Source organism: Camelina sativa, chromosome 7 (genome assembly GCF_000633955.1).
Source record: "Camelina sativa cultivar DH55 chromosome 7, Cs, whole genome shotgun sequence".
NCBI classification, from domain to species: domain Eukaryota; kingdom Viridiplantae; phylum Streptophyta; class Magnoliopsida; order Brassicales; family Brassicaceae; genus Camelina; species Camelina sativa.
This window is the reverse complement of record NC_025691.1, coordinates 10,976,523-10,995,069: the sequence shown is the minus strand read 5'-3', so window position 1 is coordinate 10,995,069 and position 18,547 is coordinate 10,976,523. Positions and strand designations below refer to the sequence as shown.

Below are 18,547 nucleotides of genomic sequence, written 5' to 3'. Positions count from 1 at the left end.
TTACACGTAATCTTTATATCATATATATCATACAAAGTGACACCATTCATTCACATTACAATATCAAAAACTCAATTCAAACTTAAAATAGTAAAAGAACAACAAAAATTTAAATCGAAACAGAAGAATTGAAAACAGAACAGAACAGAGGAATACTCTCTTAGCAAATCGGAATCGGAGCTCCGTTCCATTCCTTGAGACAATTCATCAACGGATCAATAAGTTTACCTTCACACATTGCAGTGAAAACCTTATCAAACTCCTCTCCTGGAGACACAACCTTTCCTCCGGTCAACAACTTCGTACCGAGCTCTTCCCTCACAAACTTATACAACGGATACGACCTACACTCCGTAATCCGGTTTGGAATCGCTGCAGTTCCATTACCGTAAGCCGCTCTAGTCGCTTCCACTTCCTTTGGGAGCACAGCCTTAAGCTCCTCTTCACAAGCTCCAATCTTTTGAAAGATTGAAGTCCCTGCATTCTTCTCTGTCTCACCGTTAGATAAAGCGTGATCAACAATGACTTGTCTTAGTTTCTGCATCAACTGATACGTTGCGCTACATGGATCATCTACGTATGTGAACACTTGTTCACGATCAACGACCTTAAGCAAGTCTTTCTCACAGAACCTCGATGGATGAAGCTCACCATTAACTCCAGTGGTTAACACTTTCTTAGCCACTTGAGAAACCATGTTCTTCACCGTTTGTCTCAAATTCTCTTCCAAATGTCTCAAATCCACAGCTTGACATATCCCAACAAGGAACGTTGTTGACATAAGCTTGAGACCATAGCAATCTCAGCTCCTTTGAAACAATAATCCAAACTTGGATTACTCGAAGCTGTTAGATTCGAAGGAAGTCCATTGTTGTAGAAATCGTTAACAAGCTCAGAGAACTGAGCAAACATAAGCTTCCCAATCGCAGCAATGGCTAATCTCGTGTTATCCATAGATACTCCGATCGGTGTTCCTTGGAAGTTACCACCGTGAATCGCCTTGTTCCTCGAAACATCGATCAACGGGTTATCGTTGACTGAGTTGATCTCACACTCGATTGACTTTGTCGCGTAACGGATCACTTCGATTTGAGGACCTAACCATTGAGGAGATGTACGAAGAGTGTAACGATCTTGTTTAGGTTTTTGTAACGGATCCATCTCGTGAAGCTTTTGAGCTAATTTCATGTACGAGCTTCCGTCGAGGATGTGTTCCATTATCGCCGCCGCTTCGATTTGTCCAGGGTGATGCTTCAAACGATGAGTAAGGTGATCGGTGAACTCAGGCTTCCCACTCATCACCTCCGCGAAGATCGCCGATAAAACCTCAGCTAACACCGCTTGAACATTCGCTTCGAATAGAACCATCGACGCCATGCCAGATCCAACCGCCGTGCCATTGACGAGAGCTAACCCTTCCTTAGGCTGCAGATCGAAGAATTCGGTACTGATTCCGGCTTTCTCGAAAGCTTCTTTCGCGGTTAAGGATTTGCCGTTAGGACCGGTGGCTTCGATTCCAAATTCTCACCTTTGTCGTTTCGGGTCTTCGATCGCGAGGGAAAGAGAGAGACGAAACAAATGAAATTAATTGCAAGTCTATTTTTTTCTCCCTTTACTATTATTTTTTCTGGCCAACACCACCTTGACACGTTTCATCTGTTAGAACAGAATTGGGGTTTCTATATAACGCTTCCTTACATTTTTTCTTTTCTTCTGATTAATTTTCTTAAAAAAAACACTAAGGTCTCTTCTATGAACCCCCGATGGAGAAGGTCTAACAGCAAGATTATTGGTGGTCTCTTAATTGGAGGTTGTTAAACACTGTTTGTTTATTTTATGAATTAATTGTGTTTTGTTTTGAATATAAGAACCCATGATCTTTTAGTTAAAATTTTCTCCTCCAATAGTAGGTTCTAATTTTGGATCTCTTATTTTTTAAAATATCTATACTATTAAAAGATAAACATTTTTAATAAGTAGACATAGAGTTTGAGATTATTACAATGAAATGCCACTCAAATAGGAATAAAAATATGTATAATCCTTGAAGCCAAACAGAATTTTTTAAAAAATGAATTTAATCAATTTCATTTGATGTATAAGGAAATCAAAATTTAATTCTACGTGCCATATAAATAGAACCGATAATTACTCAATATCTTTGAAAGCTGTTTAAAGTTTGCTTCCATAATAATCAAAGAATTAAAATCGAAATTATATATATGTAAACATATTTGATTTGCTTTTATATTGTGAGATATTTATGGAACCAATAAATCAATTTAATACAATTAAATAAAAACAAATAATAATTTAGTTTTTATTTTGCAATATTTTCTTAACAAAATGAAAGTAATTAAGTATGATTAGTATAGATGGAAAGAATTAAAAATCGATATTTTATATATGTAAACATATTTAATTTGATTATATATTAAAAGATATAGAAAAGTGTATGTTGAGTCCCACATCGACTAAATATATTGAAATATGGTTCAACATCACTATAAATAGGACTTATACTCTTTTCAATTACGAAGGAGCAGGAGGCTTTGATTTATCAAGAGTCCAAATTTAAAAGTTAATTCAGCTTTTTATTTGAGTATATATAATATAAAACTTTTCAAAATTTCAAAATATTATAATATTCATTTTTAAAAAGTTTCAAATATTATTAATATTGAAATTTTATAGAATGTTTAAATTATTATAAATATTTAAACTCCATTAAAGTTTAAAAATATTATAATATTTAAACTTTATTAATAAGTTAGGTACAGTAATATTAATATTTTAACTCTATAAAATTTTAATATATAAAAAAGTTAGAGTTAAACCCTTAATATAATAAACTACAATTTTTAGTTCTTCAGTAAAATACCAATGTATAATTGCGAGATTTTGGAAGTTGTTTAAAGTTGTTCCATAATAACAAACAACAAAATTCTAAATTATATATACTTAAACTTATTTGATTTGGTTTTATCGGTCTGGAAATAAAAAAAAAAAAAGGTGTCATTTATGACTTATTTTAAATTTAGAACAAGAACAAAAAAAAGACTAGAAAAAACAAGAGGGAAACCAAGAATTAAAAAAAAACTAACCACCAAGTTAAAAGAAAAAAAAACAGATTATGCTCCTTAGAAATTTTAAAAAGCCAAAGAAGTACTAATCTCTATGATCCATTGAAAATAAAAAATCATAGGGTCCGATTGATAACCTACCAAGGAAGAAAAATAACGAGGAGGAATAAGAATAAAAAAAGAACGATCCAGAAAAAAAATGATAAAAAAGAACGAGATGACAACGAGTAAATCAAATTATAAAAACTTTATTTAAAAAATGACCAGAAAATAAATATAACGAGACGAGATCATAAAATTGGATCAAAATCTTAATTTCAACTTTAAAATATCAAATATTGCATATGATACACCACATTTCTCTTACTATTTGCTCTCTCGAAATAAACATACTATATTTTTTTAATATAGGTGTCATTATAAATAACAAAAACAAATCTGATAAATTTTATTCTAATCCGAATTAAATATAAATCAAATAATGTTCTAAAAAAATATTACAAACATAACTCCATGCATACGTAATATATTATGAACATGATAGCGAACTTAGTTTTTGAAATCAACCCCGCACGTAGGTGCGGGTCCGAACCTAGTTGTTTTTTAAATTTTAATAATTGTAAATAGAATAGAAGTGGTATAATTGTGTAAACATTTAAGATTTTATAAAAATAGACAATATTGCATTTAATTAATTTTTAAACATACAAAACATAATAAAAACATTAATACATATTACAATAGAAGTGCAATTCAGAAATGGAGAAAATGATAAATTTTAATACTGATTTGCTCCAAATTTTGCCTAAATATTCTCAACCAAATCATCTTGCAAGCGTTATGTTTTTCTTGATCACGAACATCCATTTGAATCTTGAGCATAGTTTCGACACATGAAGGCCTGGTTGTTGGAAGCGTGTAGTCAACTTCTGAAGCTCTATTTGACTGCAATTGTGCGAATTCAGTTTCATCAAACAGAGTGTACCCATCTCGTTCATCTTCAACTATCATATTGTGCAGTATGATACACGCTCTCATTATTTTCCCAATTTTTACCTTATCCCAAATAAGAGCCGGGTTTTTGACTATGACAAATAGAACATGCAAAACTCCAAAAGCACGCTCTACATCTTTACGCACAGCTTCTTGTTGTATCGCAAATAAAGAGGCTTTCGGAGTTTGTGGTAGCAGAATAGATTGGATAAAAGTAGCCCATTTTGGATAAATACCATCCGTCAGATAGTAAGCCAATTTATACTCATGTCCGTTGACACTGTATTTAAATTTAGGAGCTCGACCAAGCAAAATATCATCAAAGAATGGAAATCGATCAAGAATATTGATGTCGTTTAATGTACCTGGTGGTCCAAAGAAAGCATGCTAGATCCAGTGATCATACGAAGCCACCGACTCTAAAAAGATTGTGGGCTTTCCAGATCCACGGGTGGGCTTTCCAGATCCACGGGTGTATTGACCTTTCCATGCGGTAGGACAGCTCTTCCACTCCCAATGCATACAATCGATGCTTCCTATCATGCCGGGAAATCTGGAAACTTGCCAATGTCGAGTAGTCGTTGAAGATCTGCTGGTGTGGGTCTTCTCAAGTACTCATCTCCAAATAAATTTATGACTGAATCTGTAAAATTGTCCAAGCAAGATAGCGCCATGGTTTCAGAAACACGGAGGTATTCGTCAACCGCATCAACTGCAGAACCGTATGCCATCATACGAATTACTACTGTACACTTTTGCAATGTAGACAGACCCAACCTTCCGGTAGCATCTCTTCTTTGTTAAAAGGAGGGAACTTCATTTGCGAGTTTATCCACAATACGAATGAATAATGGCTTGTTCATTCTAAAACAGCACCGGAAAAGGTTGAGAGAGTACGTTGCATACTTACTGAAATAATCGTTCCACAAGTGGTCATGACCGACATCTCGATTTCTTTCAATGTAAACTCGCTTTTTTCTTGGTTTAGGTGGTTGTTGATGTTGGATTGGTGGAGTTAGAAGATTTTGCCATACTTGATTGCTGATTTGATCGCATGTTTGATTAAAACATTCATCAATTATGTCATCAACATCATTTTGGGAAGAAGAAGCCATTTTGGAGCTTTTGCAAATAAAGAAAAGGTGGTTTGGTGTTTAAAATTTAGAGGAGTTGTCTTTTGGGAAGTATATTTGATCGGTAGTGTAATGACCCTCACCAAGGGGTAAAATTTAAAATAAAAACCCCTGATCCAAGAACGTGCAAGGGACACAAATGGAAGGCAAGGAAGGAGGGTAGAAGAATTACGGAAGTAATGTCCGAGAAATTCTGGACGAATCGATAGATAGCCAATGGTACCATGTACCATATACCGTACCAGACGTACGTGCACGGCCGAACGTACCAGATGAACGCCGAATGGACAAGGATGTGTCCTGGACGTGAAGCAAGAGTGGGAAAGAGCCCACTAAGGAAGGTGAATAATTTATTCAAAGTGGAGTTAGTGGAATCTCCACTAAGTGATTTTTAATTCACTAAATTAATTTAAGTGGGATTTTCCACTAAGAATTAATTTATTCAAGAGGAAGAAAGTGGGAGACAAGGTGGGATTCTCTTGGACAAGTGTTGGATTTATTTATTAAGTGTCTACACATGGAGATTAATGGCTTTGAAGATGAACACACTTCAACCATGCATTGGGCCAAGTTTTCGCCCATTCTTTCTATTTAAAGGCCTCCATCCTCTCATTTTTCGCAAAAAAAAAATCTAAGGGTGAAGAAGAGAAAAAGAGAGAGAGGAGAGGAAGAGAGAAAGAAGAGAGAAAAGGGGAGAAGAGTTGCCGCAAGGGAGAAAGAGCGAAGGAGAAAGGAAGCAAGACAAGACTATCGACTACTGCAAGTGTTGAATCGACTGGGAAATCGATTTCAACAAGGGAAAGGACTCAAGTGTGCCGTGAAGGAGCTTCATCAAGAAAGTCCGACCACTCCTTACCAGAGATCGCCGGTTTTCTGTGAGTTCAGGCACATATTTCGTCGGGCTAGATGGGGATTAAAGATATCCATCTAGTGCACGGTTTGCATGAGCATTTAGTTGCATTTTTACTTGAATTTCTTTTGTGATTTTCTTGTTTAAATGCATGCGCTGTGAGGTTACACCGGTTGCTAGTTCGAAATGTTCTAGTAACAAGGGTGGTAACTAAGTTAAGATACTTGTAAAATTATGAGCTTAAAAACCATAAAAACTCAAGTATCAACTTTGGTGAAGTCTTAATGCGTTTTAGTCCGCGAGAAATTCCAGCTAGCATAGTAAGATTGGGGTATTGTTATCCTTCCTATTCCGTACCACATGCAGCCGCGACATGCAACCCATGTTCGTGTGTTTTTAGGGTTGGTTACAAAGAGCTTGGAGGTTATTGGGCTCGCTACCCTGGCCGAAGCTATCTACACGATGATGTGGCTCTAAGTGAAGTCCGGTTACATGCCTTTGTGGTTGTAATGCGGTAGTTCAAAGGGGTGTTAAGGAAAGGAAGCATTGGTCCATAAATTAAACTTGTTTAAAACTTCTTGTTTTTATTCAAGTTTGTGTTGTTGCATGTTGTTGCATGCATGTTGTTGATTGCTTATAAATTGTTTCCTTGCTTGCATGTTGTATGTTATTGGGGTTTGGGATTGGGGCTAATCTCTTTGCAGGAACCCTGAGCTCACTAAGTAATACTAGATTACTTATGATAATAATTTGTGTTGCAGGTAACCCTAGAGGGAACTAGAGGGCGTGGTGAACGATAGGAACCCGGAGTAGTTTTGTTTTGTGTGTATTGTAAAATACAAGTATGTTTTATTTTGAATCAAACTTTCGCACTAGGCCTTATCCAAAAACTCTAACATCTTTTGGTATCGGTTTTGTAATAAACTCTTTCCATCTAATAAAGTATTCGGATTTCTGTTAAACGGGCGAGTGGTACTGATATAGACTTTGTCCAAGTCGGCTCAACGCACGGCGTGTCTGTAGGGTTGTAAAGCCTTAAGGATGTGTCGTGTTGTCGGGAACCTCACCGATGGACTGGCCAAAGGGTCCTGATTTGTTCTTGCACCCGGCCGGATTGTTGGTGAACGTTTCCATAGTGGCGTCCCGGTGCCGTCTGCGGTCCGCCCGGCCATACGGCGGTTCGGGGGCGTTACAGGTAGGAGTAGTGAACATTTTATAGAAACATTGGAAACAAGCATGTGGTGTAAAATGATAAGAAAACATGTGTCGTAGAAATACAAAAATAAAAAAGACTTGTAAATATATGTGGTCATAGTACAACATTGTACAAAAGTGAATATAAACTCATACAATTTTGTGGTAGAAGTACAATGCTACAATAGTGAATATGTACTCCATTTGCTTCTTGTTGTCTTTTGGTGTCACGAGTATGAGATGAATCCATTGCCTTTTGTTGTCTTTTGGTGTCACGGGTATGAGATGGAATCCATTGCCTCTTGTTGTCTTTTCGTGTCACGGATATGAGATGAGTCCACATATTTGCTTCTTCATGTCTTTTGTTGTCATGGGTTTAGGATTTGCTTCTTGTTCGGCCTGCATGACAATGATAAACCACTAATCGATTATAAACTGAAACCAACTAATACAACATCCCAATTATCAATGATAAACAAGTAACCGATTAATAAACCATCGAAATATGAAACAAAAACACAAACAAACTGAAACAAGAAACCATTCAATTACAGAAACTTAAACAACTTAATTAGCTTGTCCGACTACAAAAAACAACAACAAGCCATTCGAATAAGTTATCACTGAATATTTGAAACACTAAAAACACAAACATAGTTAATAAAACACTACATTCGTTAACATTTAACCTGATGACATCATGTCATCAATTAGCTTGTCCTTAAGAGATTTCTCGGATTCAGTTAGTGAATCCTTTTTAGCAATCAGGTTTTCAAGCATAACATGCTTGATATGCTCCTTCTTCATAGCAAACTCCTTCTCTTTCAATTCGAAGTCCTTCTGCTTCATCTCATAAATCCTCGACACACGCTCCAACTGAAACTCCAAGTAAGCTTTTCCATCTGCCTCCACATCAATCGGTTGGGTGTTAGAGCTTTTTTTAGACTTCCCCTTGGCAGCCTTAACACCAGGAGGACGAGGTAATGGTTCATCCACATCAATCAGATGGTGTGCATCCTGTTCAGACCCATCAATACTCACTCTTCCCCTTTTCACTCCATTAGCTTCAATAGTGGTGGAGGCACACCATTTTTGATCGTATCTTAAGTCTCTCCATGCATGCTCCAAGGTAAACTTCTGTCCATGATCAGTAAAGTATATCTGATGTGCTAACTTCATCACATCATCTTCATTCTGTCCACTAGACTTCTCCCTAGTCGCAGTCTCGTAACAACCAACAAACTTGCACACCAAGTCGTTTATCCTCCCCCACCTCTGCTTACAGTGACTCGCCTCTCCCTTTGGTCGACCAACAGCATTCGGACAGGAGTGAAAGTAATCGGCAATCCTCCCCCAAAAGGCTCCACGTCTTTGCTCGTTGGAAGTAATCGGATCCTTGTTAGTGTTGAGCCAAGCGCTTACCAACATGATATCATCTGTTGGTAACCATGCTTTCCTTGACTTGCGGTTTTCTTGAGGGGATGGAGGTTCAGATGGAATTTCAGAACATGGACTATCAAGAGGAGTGTATTCAAGGTTTTGGTTATCAAGTTGACTGTGTAACAGGTTCATATAACTAGAGGAGGGACAATATGGATTCATGGAGTCATCTGAATCCATATCCGTGAGAAAGAACAAGTGTTTGTGTTAAAAGGACGATTAAAGAGATTGCTAAAGGGTTTTGTATTTTTACTATGAAGAGGAAGTCTTCTAATTTATAAGCTTTAGGTGTAATTTACTTTTTCAACTACTTGAATTTTGAAATTAAGTTTTTACCTAACACAAAGCATCAAGTACGACCACCAAAGCAACAAGTAGTAAGCGTATTAACTAACACAAAGCAACAAGTAGTAAGCGTATTAACTAACACAAAGCAACAAGTAGTAAGCGTATTAATCACAACCACCAAACAAAAGCAACGACATCAATCACTCACTCGACTCATACCTAAACTAACACCAAATAAATTAAGAAAGATAAGGATAATAAATTACCTTCATTGATGGCCGACTCATCTAGTAAACTTCAATCACACACTCGACTCATCTAGCTTTCTTTTTGCTGTTAAAGAATGAATAAAAAATAGAAAATAGTTAGAACCAGGATAACAAATATGACTACTTAACTAAAATAACATAGTTAACAAATAAAGATATAGAACTAACAAACAAATATGACTGACTCGACTAATACCCTAAACTAACAACGTATTTATCACAACCAACTAACAAAAGCTTTAACATAAATGAAGAAAGGAGAGGATGATAATTTACCTTCCTTCATGGCCGAACAGCTAGCACAGTCTACACTCATCAATCCATCAATCCATGTTTGTCCATTTAACCTCAAATCAAAAGATAGACGTAGATCATAATCAAGCCCAGATTCGAAGTACAATTAATCAGTCATGGTCAAATGGATCAATTTGGAACACATGCACACCAAGAACCCTAATTTTTCAACAAACATCAAATAACCCTAATTTGCGATCCAAAATCAAAGAACCCTAATCATGAAACAATTTGCGATTCATACAATTTCAATTCATAAACTTACCTTGTGATTCCAATTGATTCAATCTCTCTTCCGATTTATTCGACTCCAAATTCAAACCGCATCCATCTCCATGGGAAAGCTCGATTCTTCTTTCGCGATTGGCTTCCAAATCGCCTTCGCTACTAATCGCTTCTCTCCATTCCCTTCGAATCCAAACCCTTCCTCTGATTCCAGGTCCTTCGATTCGAAACCTTCAAGCTTCTGATTCCAAATTCTTTTCACGTTTTGGGATTCAATCGCAACCAAAAGAGAGAGAGAGAGAGAGAGAGAGAGAGAGAGAGAGAGAGGAAAAAAAGAAAAAATCGAGCTTTCCCAATTTTTTTATCTCTTTTGTATTTTTCTTTCGCCCAACAAAATTCCGACATGTAGCGCCCCTTAAACCAAGTTTCAGTATCTTATATAAGGGGAGATCTTACATTTTTTCTTCATTTCTGATTAATTTTTTTTCAACAAATCTCTAACATCCCCTCTATGAACCCCCCAATGGAGAAGATCTTCAACAAAATCCTGCCAATCCATTGGATCCCCTATCCTCTAGCATATTCATATGATTGTATCGTAGACCTACATGCATCACAGAGATGAAAAGCCTCTGAAAATAGCTCATAAATTTATCTCGACTAAACATCCAGCACCATTTGTTTAATTCAAGATCAAAATGTGGAATATAAGTTCCCATGTTGTGAAGTTTCTTAGCATATTTCTTATTCCATTTCACCTTTTTTCTCTTTGAAGAACATGCACGTGGCCGTATATACATGCAGTGCTAATAATGTATGCTTTATCATGTAGTCCATTGAATGGTGCGCTAGGAAAACACCCTTATTGGTGGTTAAATATAATAGAAAAAAGAAAAAAATGGCACTTACACATAGTGGCTTCAGATATAGAGTTGAATATTAGTACCTAATGAAGAAAGATATATAGCAGTAGGGCAAATTTACAGCTCCAAATCCTGATAAGACAGCCATTAAGGTCACACCAATGACCCCAATTCTACTGACCAGCTGAGGCATGGTGAAAAAACATTCCAAATAAATAGGATATTAAGTCAACAAGTTCAATAGACAACAAATTTAACTATCTAGACCACAGAAATGGGAATTTTTGGATGCAGAAGCTAGTATCGATCAGAAGTAGACAAAAAAAGAATAATGAGTCGGTCATTTTGAGCATTTTTCTGAAGGTATTTTGAAGTAAGGTAACGCTATAGCCTCTAGCTCTCACTATCGTTTCATGGCAGACAACATACCCTCTAATGTAGACATTTAAAATTCAGGACTATCTATAAAATTTGGGGCGTATAATAGATAAATATGCCACATAGGCACATAATTGCTACTGGCACTAATTACAATAACACAGACAGTCAGCCATCTAAATCGGTTTGATGTCAACTAATGGATGTTATAAATTCTGTCTCAAAGATATCAAAACAGAAGCATAGTAGTATATACCATCTACAAGGATTATCCCATGGCCAACAAGACTGGCCAATAATAATAACATGGTCATTCTATAATGCCATATTCATCTATAACAAATTAGGTGTAACACTGGTACCAAGCTTAGTTCTAAGAGTTTATTATAATAACATTGGTTATAAGTAAGCATTCAGAAGTTCAAACGCAAGGTATAAATGACCTTGGCAACAAAAAAATGAGTAGCAACTAGCCACATAACATGCAGTGCTGGAACAAGAGGAAAGATTACAGTAGTTTCAAATAGATACCTTTATCTGTTGAAGGCATAGGAAAATGAACTCCCATACGCCAGAATGCATAAAGGAATGCAGACAAGAATAAGAAAGCCCCAGCAGAGGCACGCTCTCTTCTTACACCTGAAATATTATTCTAAGTTGATAAATTACAGACAGTCCACAGAAAATGCTGCAACATGTGGCAGCAAACTGGTAGTGTAGGATTTAATCAGGAGTAGAACCATGAATACAACAGTTGTTAAGGCAATAAAGTAATGCTTTCTCAAGTCTAGCTATCTCCATCAAATTGAACTCTTGAGTGTTTGTAAAAGAAGCAGCAACAGCAAAGCCAAAATTAAGTCTCACGATTATCGTATGGAGCGAAAGATTGTTAATACATAGCTGTAAACAAGTTTTGTATAAAGAAATACCAGTTGGGTAGCATTTCCAGGCCCGGCCCGTCCATAAGGCAAGTGAAGCATTCGCTTTAGGCCACATCTTAAAATCAAAATAATAAGCCTACATTTTAAAAGTTTTCAATGGTCTACTGGCAATTATACAGACGTGGAGAACTTCAACATCACACAGGTTCGATTCCCATGAGTGTTTGGGTCATTAATCATTTTGTTTTATTTTTTTTTCCTTTATTTTATACAACATTGTCTCTTAGTGACCGTTCTTATATTTTTCTCTTCTCCATTTTTTTGTTAATCACATTTTTTATCTTTAATTTTTATTTAGAAATGATGATAACTGAAAGAAAAAAAATAATGATAACAAAAACACTAATTAATATTGTTGACAACAAAATGGAAACCGATAGCAAAAATGTAAAACTATTTAAACTAATATTATATGTACTCGAACTAGTTAAACTTTTTACTAAAATAATATATAATAAAATAGAAAATAATTTTAAAAATCTAATATATATTTAAAATTATAAAATCATCTTATTATAAAATATGTTTTAGGTCACATAAGTTCTAGGACCGACCCTGAGCATTTCTATAGTAAAAATGGTTTCAGAAACTCCTAAAAAATTGCAACGACTTTTTTAGAGCTTCTTCTGTTGTTCGATTCTATTCGAATTTCATCATTTATGAAACAATTAAAAAAAAATATGACTTCATTAAAATAAAAGTAATAGAAAAAAGGTATTTAAGAATACCTCACTTGTTAAGATTAGGGTTTATTTTTAGTTTAAACTCTAACCAAACTCATCATCATCTCCACCATCACCATCACCAAATGACTCTACTCGAACTCGCATAGAGGAAGGCGTTGTTATACACCAACCAACCATTGAGCTGTAGAGTTGAGTCACACATAACTTTCAACACTAGAGTAATTATATAAACGAAATATTTTGTTTTTCTCGTTGTTTACAGGTTTTGTCTTCTAGTGTAATGTTAGTGTGATGATAAATTGACAACTATTTAAAAAATATATATATATATATATATATATATTTGACGACTATTAAACTCTTTTTACAAAATGGTTTTTTTCTTTGTTTGATTGACTTGATTTCACTTTTCGACATTATACAAAAGGCAAGTGAGCAAAACTTTCTGCGAATCCATTCGAGAAGGGGGTTGTTGATCAAGATTGTTGATCTCTCCGTATCATTGATTATTTAACAGAAGATTGTTGATCTCTTCTGTTTAAGATGTATGTTTTTTTTATTAAAACCAAAAAAAAAAAAAAGATATATATGTTTTTATTGCTCTGCTTTTCAATGATTTCACTATTGAATATGAGACCAAGTAGGCCCATTTACTTAATTAAAAAAAAAACAAAAAAAAACCCAGGGATCAATATTCAATACTAACTAAAATGTGGATTATACTGATTTATCGGTGAAAAAAAGACCAAAACGTAACATCCGGTTAACCGGAATGGGATCCATTTGATTTGCCACAGAAATTAGAAAATTGATTCCAGTGCTCATCGAGAATGGAGACGAAGGAGATAGAGAAGCTGTGCCAGAGGTGCAAACAAAGCTACTCAGATTCTTCAAACGACGCTTCCTCTTGCCGTTTTCATCCTTCCTTCTTCGTTTGTCGTCGCCACGATGACCAGAAAAGGTGATTTCCTAAAATCTGTTTACAATCCTAAACAACAGCTTGATCCCCTACCCTATACAGATTTATGAAATGGGTTTTTGAAAAGCAATCAAATTAGCATGTATTAATTTGTGTATCCAAGGTTCTGGATCTGTTAGCTAATTTAGTGGATTCTGGTAAATTCGTTGTAGCCAATAATGGTGAAGTGAGAGCTGATCATTATCTCAGTCAGTTTAATGGCTTTTTTGTTGCATCATCAGGGTCAAAAAGTTCATGTTTTTCTTGAAACTAGCTCTTAAGCCTTCTTTGCAGATACTTAGCTACTGTTGTTGCATTTGCCTTACCCATTTAATAATACTCTTTCAATCAAGTTTGTTTACCAATTCCTGATCTGCTCTAGTATTATTAGTTTCAAGTTTAAATGAGATAGTCTGAGCTTTTGGCATAATCATGAAGCTTTATAATGATTGTAATCTCTCTTAATTGCCTAGAATACTTCCAAGGACTGGAGGTGCCTAGTGGCTTACATTTTTTTTTGGGAAATCAAGATATTGTTTATCCTAAGGTTAACGGAACTAGTAAAGAGCGGGTGAAGATAAATCTTAGAGGATATTATCTGATTCTCTGTTCCTTATTGATCTTTATTAGTCTGGTTCTCTTCTCCTTGGTCTTTTGTTATTTACTTACATCCTCGGTTTTTGGTGTTCTCTGTCCCACGCGTTTTAGTACCCCCCCCCCCCCCCCCNNCCCCCCCCCACATAGCAAAAGCTAACTATCGTTTTGATGAGCTCTTATTGTGATGTGCAGCAAATGAGTTTATTCCTGATGTTCATCCTTCTTAGTTTTGGCATTCATATTCTCGCTGCTTCCTGAGATTCGTTATTTCATGTCTATTTTATAAGGTGAACTAACTGATTATATATTCATTCACAACCATGGCTCCTCCGTGGAGAATCCGACTAGAGTATGATGCATCTGTTTGATTACTTTTGTATTTTTACCAAGAGTTTTAGACAAACTAAAACTTGTTTTTTGTCAATAAATGAAGGTATTATGAATTGAAACCAGAAGATCCACCATATGCAGCCAAGTTCTACGACTGTTGCGGAGCAGAGGATCCTAATGCACCAGGTTGTGTCACCAGTCCTCACATTTCATATGATGACTAATACATATATAAATGAGCTCTCACGACCCTTTTTTCCTTGAAACATTTTGTAAAAAATCTCACATTTCTTAGTGTTCTTGTAAAACAAAAGACTTAGCTTGTGATCTTGCTGCTGGGTACTGTTTTGAGACACTTCTTGAGTTTTGCACATGGGCTACAGCGTAAATTGTTTTATTGCATCTTAGGTGGGTTTTGTGAATTGGGGTGTCTGAACCTTTTGACGTGAGAATTTTCGCGAGGGATTTGGACGATTACAGTGTATTTGGTTGTTCGTACACTTGTAATCTTGTTTTCAGTGAATGCTTGTAAAAGAGAGTGAAATTATGAATTGGTCTGATAGTTTTTTTTAACTCGATTAATCTGATCACTATTGTTTTTTCAATGAATACATTTTATTTAGTTAACACTAAAAATTAAAATATAAATATCTTGTCTTCTAAGGAAAATACCAAAATCACAAGACAAAAAATTCTACTTGCAAATATCAAATATCAAACATAGTTTGATAATAGAGGTAGTTTTGAACCTCTATTTGTCTATTACTTTATGTGTGACTTGATAAATAAAAACTTGTGGTTTTTACGAGAGTTTAAATTAAAAAATACATGTCAAATTTTATTGATGTGAATATTTGGATTTGGACCGCAAGTCTTTTTGTAAGTTAGAGTTTGATCTTATGCGTCTCATTTGACAACACAAGTTATATCATATGACACCTTTTTAACTTGCTATTGCACTTTACGACACTTTCTTTTTACATCGGGTAAATAGTGTTGTTTTAGTTTCAAAAAGTACACCATATAGTACTTTGTCTTAGAATACGGACACAATATTCAATGTTGTTCTAGTTTCATCAATTTATTAAGATATATTATAATTTTTTGCGGTTTTTAACCATGATATAAAAAGTGTTTTAGTGTTTTTTAATATATTTTTAGGTTCTTTATGAATCTTAACAGATTTTTTATGATTTTGGCATAGATGAAACAAAGTGGAGAAATTTGGAACGTTTTGGAGCATTGAACCGAAGAAAATCAACTTGAAAACAATCAAGAGTGATGGTGTAGATCGACACCACCCTTGGTGTCGGTCGATACCCCGTTTAGCCGACACAACAAGGCCTAAGTTTGAAAATTTACAAAGTGGTCCCGAAGTTTTCCTAATTGCAACATTAATTTCTGAATGTGTTTTAGAACATACATATACGTTTTTTTAGGTTTTAGAAATCCTTAAGTTTTATTTTTCTGCAATCTTTGAGAGAGATATTAAGAGCTATTGAGAGAGACGAATCTGAACTCATCTGTAGATAGAAGATTTCTAAACTCCTTATTTAATCTATAATTTTAATTGCATATTATTTAGAATGTTTTGTTATTTATTGAATATGTCTGAGTAGTTTGCTTATTAGGTTCAGGGTTTTCATAGAGTTTTTATGATTTATTAGATCTGTTGATTTATTAGGATTCTTATTCTTCTGTGATTTTCATCTTTGGTTGTTATTCATATTAATTCTTGATTGATCATTGGTCACCTAGAATCAATATTCTAGGAAAATAAATTGATATGAGAATATAATTGATTTTCCTGATAAAACATTTGATGGGCAAAATAACTTTTTACAAATATATTTGATTTAGTAATTTTGGGAACAAACTAAACTTGTTTTCAAAGCTGGTTTTTAACTTGAATTTTATAAAGAGATTTGAATTTTCGAGTTTTAAACTTAGATAATATTTGCAGTGGGAACTGATTTATTTTATAATAAGGTTTAGAGTTCTAGATCTGATTTTATTTGATTGAATCATAATTTATTTGTTGATTTGATATTCTATAAGTTTTTGATTCCCTAGACCTAGCTTTTTAATGCCTTGAATTTACAACCCTTCAATTTAATATTTTTGCATTGTTATTCTTAATTTAAACCAATCTGTGTAACATAATCATAAAACCCTAAAATCTATTGTGTAAACAAGAGTTTTTATGGAATTCAACCCCTAAATACTACAGTGATGTCTTGATTTGAGAGAATAGGTTTATGGTAATATTTGAGCTATCACATCACACGCCACAAGTATAGAGAATTTCTAAATTTAATTATATAGAGGTGTATGTCCAAATAATCAATGTGTCGAGTACGTGTCATCGTGCATTTTAATTAAGGGGAATTTTTCTTTTAAAAAAATACTAAAAGGTGTCATGAGATGCAATAAAAACTCAAAAATGTGTCATATATGATAACTAGATAACAACCGGAACTCTATGCGGGATAAACCCAATAAAAGAAAACTATTATAAGTAAAATTATTATCTAAATCTTTTATTTATTTATTTAAAGCTGTAATTTTTCGTGTAAAAGATATGTTTCACCTGTGAAATATTTGAATGTGTAAGAGGTTTTATGGTAGAGAAAATATTGATAAAATGTTACTATCTATTGCAACATGTCGTTTGTGTGGTTTAAAAATCATGTTCATATTTTCTTATATTTTATTTTGTAATCATAACAATTTTGCATGTTTTTTATGTAACCATAACAATATATACTAAATTACTCGGTAGTTTAATTATTTAATTTTATTATATGTTAGTAACAATCAAATTCTAAACTAAATTTTCAGAAGATAATCTAATTTATTGATTAATATTTTTGATTAGGCTATTTAAATCTTTTGAGTTAGTTGGCTTATTAATATTTTCTATAAATCACAAATTATTACCAAAAAAACCATTATGAAAAAATTAATGAAATTTCAAAATCAATGTATTTGCGTAAGAATACAATTCACCCGTGAAATATGTGAATGTGGTAAAGAAAATATTTATAAAATGTTACAATTATGGCAATATATATTTTGTGTGTTTTAAAAATCAAATTTATATTTATGATTTATCGAGTAATATTACCCAAAAATAATGTTAATATTACTATATATAGTTAATATTAAACAAATAATGATAAGAGAAATTACAAAACATAATAAGTCAAGAAATAAGTAAACAGAAACTTACCCAAAAAAGAAAAGAAAATTAGTAGTATATTAATCTAAAATCAATTATATCTCATAATGGTTTCATTCATACTAACTAAAGTTAAGGGTTTTGTGCAAAAAAAAAATCCTGCAAGTCAATCCTATGATCTCAAAAATCATCTGCAATATAACCCTCCCCTATATCGATGATGGGTCAGTTTAAAAATCATTCTGTATTGAAGACTTAAAAATGGCAACACATTGAACTGTATTTTTAATTAAAAATAAGAAAAAGTAAATTCTTTCTTTTTGTTCTTTGCATCTCTGAAACAATCAAAAGTCAAAACCCGTAATCCAAAACGAATTCTGAACTTGTTTTTTTTTCTCTATTTGAGATGAAAACGAAGTACTCTTTCGTGGAGCACGACATTTCCGTTATTGGTGCTGTTCGTTTCATTGTCGCAAGCGGCAGCGGCAGCGGTAGCGTCTGCGGCTGCGGTAAACATTATCGCAGGTTGTTGTTCGTTTTGTTGCCGCTACCGCTGCCGCTGCCGCTACCGCATGAAATATGTTCGTTTTGCTATTGTTACCGCTGCCGCAGCCGCTATCGCTTGTTTTGTGTTCGTTTTATAGACGCTGCGGCAATTTTATATTTAATTCTTGTTTTAGTTTTATAAATTTGTATAATTATATTTTGAATCAACAAAATATAATTTAAATATATTTACAACCATAAGAATGTTTATTTAGCTAGTAATAATTTTTTAATTAAATCAATAATTATAACAACATATTTTGTGATAAATTATAAGCTAAATTAAAAATATAAGTAA

The 18,547-nt window shown here is 34.1% G+C and overlaps 1 protein-coding gene and 1 pseudogene across 1 annotated transcript; one reads left to right on the top strand and one right to left on the bottom strand.

Moving 5' to 3' along the window:
* LOC104704524 lies at nt 1-8,873 on the bottom strand (annotated as a pseudogene).
* On the top strand, nt 13,318-15,112 carry LOC104700920. The gene is made up of 2 exons (XM_019227616.1): nt 13,318-13,598; nt 14,626-15,112. The coding sequence occupies exons 1-2, from the start codon at nt 13,468-13,470 to the stop codon at nt 14,744-14,746; spliced, it is 252 nt and encodes an 83-aa protein (XP_019083161.1). The 5' UTR covers nt 13,318-13,467; the 3' UTR covers nt 14,747-15,112.